The sequence below is a fragment of the Schistocerca gregaria genome, chromosome 2 (genome assembly GCF_023897955.1).
Source record: "Schistocerca gregaria isolate iqSchGreg1 chromosome 2, iqSchGreg1.2, whole genome shotgun sequence".
Lineage (NCBI taxonomy): Eukaryota > Metazoa > Arthropoda > Insecta > Orthoptera > Acrididae > Schistocerca > Schistocerca gregaria.
The window spans coordinates 142,021,379-142,033,593 of NC_064921.1; the positions used below are offsets into that span (position 1 = coordinate 142,021,379).

The 12,215-nt window shown below is 39.4% G+C and overlaps 1 protein-coding gene across 1 annotated transcript; it reads right to left on the minus strand.

Annotated features, from left to right (window-relative positions):
* On the minus strand, positions 1 to 1,567 carry LOC126336534 (proline-rich protein HaeIII subfamily 1-like). The gene is made up of 2 exons (XM_050000349.1): positions 1,520 to 1,567; positions 1 to 480 (listed from the first exon to the last, which is right to left on the minus strand). Exons 1-2 carry the CDS (start codon positions 1,556 to 1,558, stop codon positions 157 to 159), a joined length of 363 nt encoding a protein of 120 aa, XP_049856306.1. The 5' UTR covers positions 1,559 to 1,567; the 3' UTR covers positions 1 to 156.
* Positions 1,568 to 12,215: the final 10,648 nt, after the last annotated feature.

The window sequence follows — 12,215 nt, forward strand, 5'->3', positions numbered from 1 at the left end:
GATTTTTAGATGCTTATTTAATGACGAAAAATTTTACAAAGCGATTCGCAGAACACTTCCATCAGTAAAGTCAGATCCAATTAATTGTAAATATCTTGGCTGAATTCTCGTGATGTTTCACAGATGCAATAATGTCAACCATCAGAGTCCACCAAGTCAAAAAAGCCAACTTCCACCAGAGGGTGGCCCTGGTGGGCCTGTAGGCTGAGGTTCACCAGTTGGCTGGGGACCTCCAGTTGGTTCAGGCCCTCCAGTAGGGGTGCCTGGTGGTCCAGTTGGTTGAGGACCCCCAGTAGGTGGACCAGTTGGTTCAGGACCTCCAGTAGGTGTGGCTGGTGGTCCAGTTGGTTCAGGACCTCCAGTAGGCTGACCTGTTGGTTCAGGACCTCCAGTTGGTGGGCCAGGAGGACCAGTTGGTTGTGGCCCTTCAGTTGGTCCAGGAGGGCCAGGTGTAGTCTCCTGGCTGCGGCATGCTGCCACCTGTAGTGCAATGGTGTGCTATGTAGTACATCTTGCATTCTGTTTTGGATGAGTTGCCAGTAACAATATGAATGCAACACAATTCTCAACATTGCAGTTGTTAGTATGTAGTAGCAACATGAGCCACATAGGTTTTCTTGCTATTTGGTATGCAGAGAAATTTAATCTTACTCAAGAACTGTTGAATGTCTCATGGACTTCTAGGGAGCATAGACTTATACCGGGTATGACGAATATCGTAGGGGACTGTCATGTGCGCGAAGCAGATAAGTAACTAGTATGAAAGCTTCGCTAGTCCCAACAAACTGCATCAGTTGCAAACATTTTACAGGCGAGGTGAGTAACGAGGAAGCGCAAAAATATCCAGTTATGTCTTCTTGTGGGATTTGACATCTGGCATAAATGCTTGCTAAAACAGCTACAACAACAATCTGATATACTTATAGCAAAATGTTACTTCGCTATCATCATTCTATGTATTATTCGTCGAGGGCACATACACGAACAGTGGAAGAAGGAAAGAAGATTAAAGATTACCAACTTGTTGATAGCGGGATCATTAGAGATGAGTAACAACCTCAAATTTTCATGAAATTCCTCCATATTTTATGAAAGGAAAGAGAGCGACATATGCTTTAAGTGGTTCAGGGGTAAAATCTAAAGCAGAAGCTGGATGATCAGCGAGGAATTTGAACGCCTTTCTCTCGAACTGGTACCCCAATATCTCAACCTCTGCGATTGCTCGCACTGTGAACTGACAACCGACAGACGGTTAGATGGAGCTCTACTTTCTTATCGAAAATAAAGTGCATACTTACGTTACGTGCTGATATATGAATCACTATAGTGTCCACAAATGCGTATCATAACAATGTTTTCTCTTTTATATGCGAGAACAGAATGTTATGAACACAAAAAATACTCAGCCCTACGTCTACAGCCGTCTGTAGGTAGGATGTAGACGTGAATGTGTTAGTAATGGTATATGAAGCACAAATTTCTATTTGAATTTTATCAATCTTCAACCCGCAGTACTCACCAGAAGACACAGAAGGAGAGCTGCCACTGTCGCCCTCATGGTGATGGAAGTGCTGAGGTGAACGTGAGCCACAGAGCTTTTATAAGGCTCTCCAACGCCTGATGTGGAGTATTCGTGATTCCGTGACTCGTCAACAAAGGAACCGAACAGAGACCGCAACCCAAGTCAGACAATGGACGATCTGGTTGTATCACAAGGCTACAGAGCACAGCTGCGACGAACTGAATAGCATACTGTCGCTTATTTTCCCACAGATAACTGCAAAAACGTGGTTGTCAAAAGTGTCGAAAAATCCTACTTTCGGAAAGGAATATCCAATAATGATGAGGTAGTTGTTACGTTTATGTTACGAATTGGGAGGACGTCACACATTGCTTATTTGGAGAGCAATTGAAGAGTCAACCCGGAAAAACTTTGTATAATCGTTTTCCAGGCAGTCGTGGACTTACCTAACACTACACTGCAACGTATTGTTAATACGTAACTCAGTACTCATACAGTCATAAATACTTCATTTCACGCAATGGTGGATTGTCTGGCCCATGTGTTACAGCAGAGGAGAGTGTTGTAGTTGGAACTCTATTCAGACTTTGGTCTCTAGCCAGCCCTGTAATTTGAAGGATTTTATGTTCTTTCATTCGGTTTTGAAGTGAGAGCAGTCACTTATGTGTACTGTTTTCTTTTCTGAAACTATTACAATTACTCTAGCTAAGAAGGGTTTTTTCAAAATGTGGAGAAAAGTCCCAAGGTACAACAATATACCTAGGAAGAAATATTACATTTAAATTTCAATGTGCAGTAGTGGACGACATACTCTTGTAAATACTGTGTTTAATAATCTACGTCTTACATTGGTATTCTGCAACACATCATTTATAAGTAACTAAAATCAAGTTAAGAAGAAATATTATCTAGAACCAGATACAAGTTGAAAACATTTGGTAATAGAAGCTACAGACATATAAAATAAATTTCCGTTTTGGAGACACGGATAATTGTTGGTACGTTAAAGAACCTCAGTGAATTTCCAAGCATCACGGGTTCATGATTGCAGACCATCTTCCATTTCTATAAACAAGATGGTGCCCGACCGAGGAAGTCTGATTTATCCATCTAGACGTTCTGTAACTAGTTTTCAAAATATCCAACATTTTCCTCACCATAAATGTCTTTAACTGAAGAATTAACAATAACCTTCAATCAGTTTTACCATATGATATAACACGTACATGTGCAGAACTCGTCATATTTACAAGAGCTACACACAGCACAACCTGATGTTTCCCTACAACAAACGAGTAGAAAAAATGGAAACTGCATATGGCGGTTTTAGTACGCATTTCGTTAATAGTTTCTTTACTCAGACATTAGATTAAAACATCGAGAAAGGGAACGTCAGTCATACTTAGGTACGCTATACACTAGATCCGACACTCTAACTTTCATTTTTGTAAATTTAATAACTCCGCTATTCCTTGAGCCGCACTTCTAATATTCATTACAAATGTATTTTGTGGAGTTATTTCCCGAAATTCTGATTTCTAGCGTGGTTGTACAATGATATAGCTACTAGAGTGATTTGTAAGGAGTATGATTCAAATCGCTGTCCACTCTGGCAGTTTTTTCTGCATTTAATCGGTTTCGATTAGCGTCAATTTTGGTTTCCACACACTACATGGTTCACGGTAGTGGCCCATCTAGTCTATGATAAAGAACCACACAAATGGTCACGTTTGAGAGGCAATCATGATGAACCGTCCAGTACTTGGTATCATAAAGTTTTGTCCTTGTTGTAATTATTGCTGTAGTAATAACTATTATTAAGAGAACAACTAAAAGGCTATATCTTTTAAAATTGATTTACATTGCGGGCTATTTTGCATACGGTATTACATTTTAATCTGAATGCAGTTAGTATTACTCCTGGATGTTTGGATAACAGAATTCTATTTCCTAGCCGTTATATTTAACGGTAGCATTGCTCATTAATCCCCACGTATTATTTCTTAGTTTGTAAAATTTTGGAGCAATGAGTCTATATTTTGTTAAATAATGAAACATTATAAATGACATAAAGCAGAGGCTACAAGCTGTAACTTTAATTCGAGTTATTGAGAATTTTTGTCACAGAACATGTATTTATCACATGTGTTCACTGTACATGACCTAACCGTCCTTACATGGCAAGTTCCTTTAGACAACCATTCCAGTGGATAATTACAACTCATAGTGTATTTTGTAGCTGATTGTTGAGAAATTTATATTTAGGAAACTTTTCTTATCTTCCTATCTTAGTTAGTTTTTATCGACGCATTGAATACCAGTTGCCATGCGTAGTATACATCTGCAATTAATTTGGTTCCTGAACGTCTCCTCCATACTGCAATATTGGTACATGTAAAGCTTTTATGCTTCGTGGCAGAATCGTCCCAAATTTGAGAGTTTCTGGATAAGAGTTTTATTTCCATAAAGTGTCATAGAGTTAACTCCAACGATTATTCTTAGGAAATTAGGAATTTGGGAATACCGTACTCTCTTCATGAAGCTGGGGATCGTCCCTATTTGGTGAATAGAAGAATGCGAACAGCAGAGTGTAGTAAGGTGGAAATGAAATATCTTTTTCGAAGCAAGGGGGATGAAAGGAGGGCAACTATGGCGAAAGCTAATGGTCAAGGTTAAGGTATTCACATCGGATGGAGATTAATTTGCTACATCTCTACTGAAAATCCACTACATCAAACTAAGCTACATGAAACCCAAAAAATTAAGAGATGAAAATTAATCTGAAAATGTGAAACACGGTTTTATGATGTTGAAAGGAGGACATTCGTAATTTGTAGAGAATTAATCCATGTGATTATGCGGAATAGAAGGTGCAGAATGAATTTAGTCGCTTCGCCAGAATTGTACTATGAGGAAAAAAAAATATTGAAAATTCGACAATCTTTTATGTAGCTGCATCATGCGTTTTAATGAGAGCAGGAATTTTTACAGTGGTCCACATATATTATTAGCGTTATATACAGATACGAATGAGCGGAGGGTGACATTTGTGAACACTGGATCAGCAAAGATGCAGAATAAGTCCTATACATGGCAGGAGGTGAGTACGCTAGCGTTCTGGAAAATGTCTGCAAGGCTTTAGAATACTATACAGATGCTAAGCTTGGAGAGAGACCGTTTTGCATTCAACGGATGTAAGAAACAGTTTTTATCAGGGGTTTTCAAACTGTGCCACACTTCCAAGGGGCGTAGCAATGTTATTAATACACACGCTATATTTCTACAGTTCTCTGTACAAATTTGAATAGTTCTGAGAATTTCGTGAAACAATTGTGATCAGAATTCTGAATTGTTTATCAGCTGTTATTTGAGAAGGTCAGACCCGTTCGTCTTTGGGAATTAGTTGAGTAGTCCTCGTTCCTTTGTAGATATTGTCAATTTTACTCGCTCACTTATCATTTGTTATCTAGTTTTGCATGGTATATAAATTCGCAGGATACAACGAAAATGACTAACTTACATGTGGATTTCTTCGGAGTAGTGAAGGAACTCCAGACACTCAATAAAGGGAAGTCTTCTGGTCCAGACTATTCTAACATTCTGCGTGGTGTCTGTTTCTCTATATCGTGTCTCCCTACCACTTTCGGGGAACGACGCTCTGAGCGTGTTTTTTAGGGAATTGACTAGTTTGAACCTGGGACCTGTTGCTGGTAAGGAGACGCCAGACCACACATGGCATGTAGAATTCAGAGGAGTTCAGCGAGACTAGCGATGATATAACCAAATACTTAATGATTTCAGCGTCAGCTCCACTGCACTCCCTGTAAAACAATCTTCATACTAACTAAATTTAGTGGAAGTGGTTCAAGGATTTCCTATTTTTAGTTAGCTGGTAAAATAACGTCGAAAAAGAGTTAAGTTTACTATTGGAAATTTCACTCTACTGACAAAACATTGTTTATAAATTGCAATATTGATAAAAGGAAATGTTTTAATACAGGATGGTAAAAATTAAATGCGTTCAACAAAAATGTGAACGAATATTCCCTGAATGTGTTTCCAAGTTCTACAATGGATCGAAGGACGACCTATGCCATATCACATCTATAATCTATGTTTAAATTAGGTTTCAAAAAAGAGAAAACTATCAAAATGGTCTACAGTGACCCTCAAATATCTTTAATTACTTATCTAACTTGTCGTAAATTACAGTGGCTGGTGTGCCTTCTCAATAACTATGCATCAGAAAAATCATCGCGTTTCAGATTTTTACTTCAAGTAGCAAATGTGAACACCATGAGCTTAATTGACGATCGACACTAGTATTACGCAGAAACGGGGTGTAACAGATGAGACTTCTGCAGTTCTGAGTGAAGCTTTATGCGCTGTTATGCGGCATCGCGTGCGTTCATTACCTTGTCGGTGTTCGCCAGGGGGCGGCGGACAGCGCAGCTCCGCTCACCTCGCCGTCTCGGAAGCAACTCTCTCCTAACTTCTCCTTACTACAATTTACCGAAGTTGGTTTTAAAAAAACTATCTGGCTGTGTTTTCATCTGACCAATCAGGGTCTCAATGTTAACCTTAAGCTCCGCCTACAAAAATTCTTTCTATCCAATGAGAAACGTTATACTTTTCGTGGTGAGGCAATGTTTTTAAAGTTTGCAACGTAACAGAGACGCGAAAAACTCTCACGCTAAAATTTGCAGCTTGTGTGGTCCTTTAGTGTTATCGTAAGATCTATACTGTTATTCTGGAGGGCTCTAGCTTTTAACATGGGCTGGGGGTGGTCCTGACGTAATAGAGACGCAAAAAAGTCTTACACTAAAACTTGCAGCTGGGGTGGTCCTAGTGGTTAGCTGGAAACGTGGGTGTTCAGGCCGTCCCTTATCGTACGGCCTTCTAGCTTAACACGGTTCTGCTCTCGGCATCTGTTCTCGTTTCTCCCCTCGGAACTGCGTCTGTCTCACGGTGGGAAGGTATGATATGTATTTAGGCATTCTTGTGTTAGTCTGTGGTATTCCATTTGCTCACTCGTTACTCGTATTACTTTGGTTAATTTAATGTCATGATTTATTCGGAGCTACGTGACATACTACTGGATTTGTTTATCATGTCAGGGTTTTCATGGCAGGTGTTGGATTTGCCTGACTCCTTACACTGTATACCAATTAGGTTCCTTTCAGAGTATGATGGTTCAGTAGCTGCATACTTCCCAATCGTGTACAATCGCTCGCTCGATGAGTATATGTAATCAAAAACTTGAAATTCTCAGGTCACACCAATATTCAATAAAGTTAATACTGTTTATTCACTAAATTACTGGTGCATATCTTTAACGTCGATATGCAGCAGTAGTTTGGAACTTATATAGTATTTGAACATTATAAATTACCTCGAAGAGAACGGCTTATTGACCCATAATCAACATATATTCAGAAAACTTCTTTCTTGTGAATTGTTGAGTGCTATCGACAAGGGAATTCAAAATATTTCTGTATTTCTTAATTTCCAGGAGGCTTTTGACACCGCACGTCACAAGCGGCTTGTAATCAAAATGTATGCTTATGAAACATCATCTCATTTGTGCGACTGGGTTCCTGTTTACTTTCAGAGAAGTTACAGTTCGTAGTAATTAAGGGTAAGTCATCGAGGGAAACAGAAGTGATTTTTTCATTCCCGGAGGTAGTGATAAGGACTTCTGCGTTCCTTACCTATATGAACGATTTAGGAGATAATCGGAACAGCCGTCTTAGTTTACGTGATACAGTCGTTTATCGTCTAGTAAAGTCGTCAACTGATGAAAAGCAGTTGCAAACAGATTTAGATAGGATATCTGTATGGCTTGAAAATTGACAATTGACTGTAAATAATGAAAAGTGTGAGGTGATACACATTTGTTCTAAATGGAATCTATTAAACTTTGGTTACACAATAAATCAGTCAAATCTAAAGGCCGTACATTTAATTAAGGACCTCGGATATACAATTAGGACTTGAATTAGAAAGAACACATAGACGATACTGTGGGGAAGGTGATCCAAAAACTGCTTTTTATTAGAAGAACACTTAGAAAGTACAACAGATCTATTAAAGAGAATGCCTACACTACACTCGTCCGTCCTCTTTTCGAATCTTGCTGCGCGGGGATTACCGGGATATATCAAGAAAGTTCAAAGGAGATTAGCACGTTTCCTACTACGGAGAAATAGGGGAGAGAGTGCAACGGACATATACAGGACTTCAGGTGGACATCATCAAAACAAAGGCGTTTCTTGTTGCGTCGGGATCTCCTCACGAAATTTCAATCACCAACTTTCTCCTCCGAACGTAAAATTCTTTTTGTTGACGCCGACCTACATAGAGAGGAACGATCATCACAATGAAATAGGTGAAATCAGAGCTCGCACGAGAAGATGTAGGTGTCGGTATTTACGTGCCCTTTTCGGAAATGAAATAATAGCGAGTTAGTGTGCAGATGGTTCGATGAACCCTCTCTCAGGCACTTAAGTGTGATTTGCAGAGCAGCCTTGTAGAGGTAGATGTAGATGAAAAAAAAAAAAGGTGACGATATGCAAAATAATTACTTCTGCATGATAAATTCATTGATTATCTAATGTAGACAGGTAGTTTACTTCGATGTCGTTAGCTGAATGCGTTCTCAGAGTAGATGGATGACGTGTGAAGCCAGTGACCGCAAACCAAGCAGGGAGAGGCGAGGACAAGCTGAATGGAGTCACGGGTTACAGAACCCGTTTAACACTCAACGCGGGCAACCCGGACCACCATTTACTTTTGAGAGAATCTCTTAGTTGGAAAAAGTACGATGTTCGTTTACTGATACTTATGTATATTTATGTGGGCATTACTAGCACGAAATAACTGGTAGTAAACAGTCATCTGTCAAACCGACATTAACAGTTTACAACATCTAGGAGTACAAATTAACTACGCCTTGAAATTGGGATTAGAATTTTTTCTTGGAAATTTAACGACTTCCGTCACAGGAGCTCATAAACTACAGACTAAAATTGGAAGGTTTGTTTCAGGAACACACAAATATAGTGGGAGATCGTCGAAAGTTAACAAGCGAAAGATACATAAACTTTTTTCAAAACATTGACGACGTAGCAAACGTTACCGAAAAATATAGCCAGGTTTTGATCAATCAGAAGCTGAAACGCGTTCCAAGGATGACAGACGTCAGAAGTTATAGATAGAGAAATCAAGAAACAGCGTGCGAGATAGCATTAACTCTGTCGCTCTGTTTTTTGACAGAATTCAATGAAGGATTTAGAAAAGAAAGCTACTGTCTGTATCTGTAAGGTTACATGCCAATTTAATTGCAACTGCTTCCATAATAACTTTATCCCAATAGCTGGAAATGCATGCAAGAATCCCCGTTCCAATGTTCTGTAATGCAAATGTTCTCGGCCCTTATTCTCAGGACATCGCTCCTCCACAGTACTGATAGTCTCACCAATATGTGACATGCCTCAACTGCAAGGAAAACATTTGACACACACGTTGGCGACCCATGATCGTCCTACAAGGAACCTAAAAGTATCCTGCTCTTAGATGCATCTCTGTTACATTCTCCCATGAGTGTTACACAGCTGGCCTTCTCTGTATCCGTTCAGTGTCTCCTGTTAGTCCTATCTGGTATGTGTCTCACACACTTGAGCAATATTCTTGTACCGATCTCACGAGTGATTTGTAAACCGTCAGCTTTGTAGATTGATTGCATTTCCCCAGTATTCTTCCAATAAAACTTAGTGTACCACCTGCTTTACCCACGACTGAACCTATGTGAACATTCCATTTGATATTCCTACAATGTGTTAGAGCCTGGTATTCGTATGAGTTGTCCGATTCCAACGGTGACTCGTAGTATGTGTCACAGAATCATACAAATTTTCACATCGGCTACTCTTGTGAAATCATGTAGTACCTAGTATTAAGAACGTTTTGACCGTGATGTGATTGTTGCTGTAGTAACAGGTAGGAGTAAGACAACAACTCAAAGCCTGTATTTATTCTGTTCGTCTCCATTCACGACTGTTTTGCATATAATACCACCTTTCCATCCACATGCAGTTAGTTTTGCTGCTAGATGTGAAAATTAACGAATTGTATTTTTTAGCAGTTACATTTATGCCGTGGAGACTGACCTTCATTCTCTTCTCACATATGATTTTGTCCTTTGCAAAGCTTCGAAACAACTAGTCCATAAACTCTTAAATGATAAATCAGCATTATTGATAATAAGTAGAGGTCACACGATGTAGCTTTGAGTTCCCGATCATTGTTGCCACAGAACCTATTATTATCATTTACTTTGTCTGTAGATGACCTAACCGTCCTTACATTGCATTTTTCCTTGACAGAACTATTCCAGTAACTAATTTTCGCTCAGTTTGAATTTGGTAGCTGACTACACTAAACGTTACTTAGCCTCACATTTTCCTTCTTACATCTGGAAATTTGTATGGTTTTTCGCTTCTGATTTGAGACCTATTGCTCTGTGATATACGTATTACACATCTGCAAAAACAATGGGTCTGAGCTCCAATCCCATGCTTCAATACTGGTACATGTAAATCTAAATGAACCTCTTAGTAGAACTTAACTCAACCGTTTACTCCTATGACTTAAGTATATGAGAACATGATAGCGTTCTCATGTAGTCGTCCTTTCTGGTGAATAGGAGAATGCTACTCAGGAGTAGATGGTAGATTGGAAATGAAATACCTTTTTCGAAAGAAGGGGAGAAAAAGTTGGGCGAAGGACCTTTCAACAGTGGTGAAAGCAATTGGTCAGAGTTGATGTATCCCTCTGGGCTTCAGGCTTGTTTACGATGCATACATGAAAAATTCACCAGTTGAAATTTAATTACACGAAACCCTGAAAATTAAGGCATAAAAAATTATCTTCAAACATGAAATAAGGATATACGACGCGGAAATTAGAACATGTGAAATTAGTACAAAATGGGCTCTTCAATCAGTTTCGTTAAGGGGAATGAAAGGTGCCGCATAATCAAATTGCATCATAGAAAATTCACTATGAGTACATTGACATCACTGATGGTGGAAATGGACAATTTGTTTTGAACGCGGTTACTAGAGACATTCAAGTTGCAGCAATGGTTTCTATGACATCAAGCAGCAAGAATACGTGTGTGAAAGTACCGGAATTGTGTACACTTTTTGTGAAAGCCAAAATCGCTTGTCCTTAACATCTTTATTCCAATTATTAGTATCGACAGAATCGAGCTGTCAATTTCAGATTGCTACTACACTTTGTGTGTAACGTTCACGTAGATGTGTCGCCGACATTTTGAGAACAAAGTGTAAGTACATTAAGAAACTCCACATGGTTCGTCGTTTAGTTCATTAATGTATTTAAACTTGGTTCTCAGTATGTCGACGACACATGTATGTGAGAATGTACGAAGAGTTTAATGCCAGTCTGAAGATGGTGGCACGATTCAGTCGAAACTATTAGTTGGAATAAAGACTTTAAAATCAAGTGGTCTTGGTGTTCGCAATATCGGAATTCACATCTAATTTTCTGAAACGTTAGCATTAAGTATAGATACGAAGGAATGCGTGGTGTCACTTGTGAACAATCGTGCAGCACAGATAACGGACGGGTTTTATGCAGAACAGTAGGTGAGTACAGAAGCCTTTCCGGAAAATAACTGCAAGGCTCTCACATACTACACCAAAGTCAAGCTTCGCTGGGAGATCGCGGTGCTTTCAACAGATTCGGTAACCATTATACTTAAACTGAGCAATTACAGTGGAATCTGGTTTATCAGCTCTCCTACATATGTTGTTGTTGTGGTCTTCAGTCCTGAGACCGGTTTGATGCAGCTCTCCATGCTACTCTATCCTGTGCAAGCCTCTTCATCTCCCAGTACCTACTGCAACCTACATCCTTCGGAATCTTCTTAGTGTATTCATCTCTTGGTCTCCCTCTACGATTTTTACCCTCCACGCTGCCCTCCAATACTAAATTGGTGATCCCTTGATGCCTCAGAACATGTCCTACCAACCGATCCCTTCTTCTCGTCAAGTTGTGCCACAAACTTCTCTTCTTCCCAATCCTATTCAATACCTCCTCGTTAGTTATGTGATCTACCCATCTAATCTTCAGCATTCTTCTGTAGCACCACATTTCGAAAGCTTCTATTCTCTTCTTGTCCAAACTATTTATTGTCCATGTTTCACTTCCATACATGGCTACACTCCATACAAATACTTTCAGAAACGACTTCCTGACACTTAAATCTATACTCGATGTCAACAAATTTCTCTTCTTCAGAAACGCTTTCCTTGCCATTGCCAGTCTACATTTTAATATCCTCTCTACTTCGACCATCATCAGTTAATTTGCTCCCCAAATAGCAAAAGTCCTTTACTACTTTATGTGTCTCATTTCCTATTCTAATTCCCTCAGCATCACCCGACTTAATTTGACTGCATTCCATTATCCTCGTTTAGCTTTTGTTGATGTTCATCTTATACCCTCCTTTCAAGACACTGTCCATTTCATTCAACTGTTCTTCCAAGTCCTTTGCTGTCTCTGACAGAATTGCAATGTCATCGGCGAACCTCAATGTTTTTATTTCTTCTCCTTGGATTTTAATACCTACTCCGAATTGCTCTTTTGTTTCCTTTACTGCTTGCAC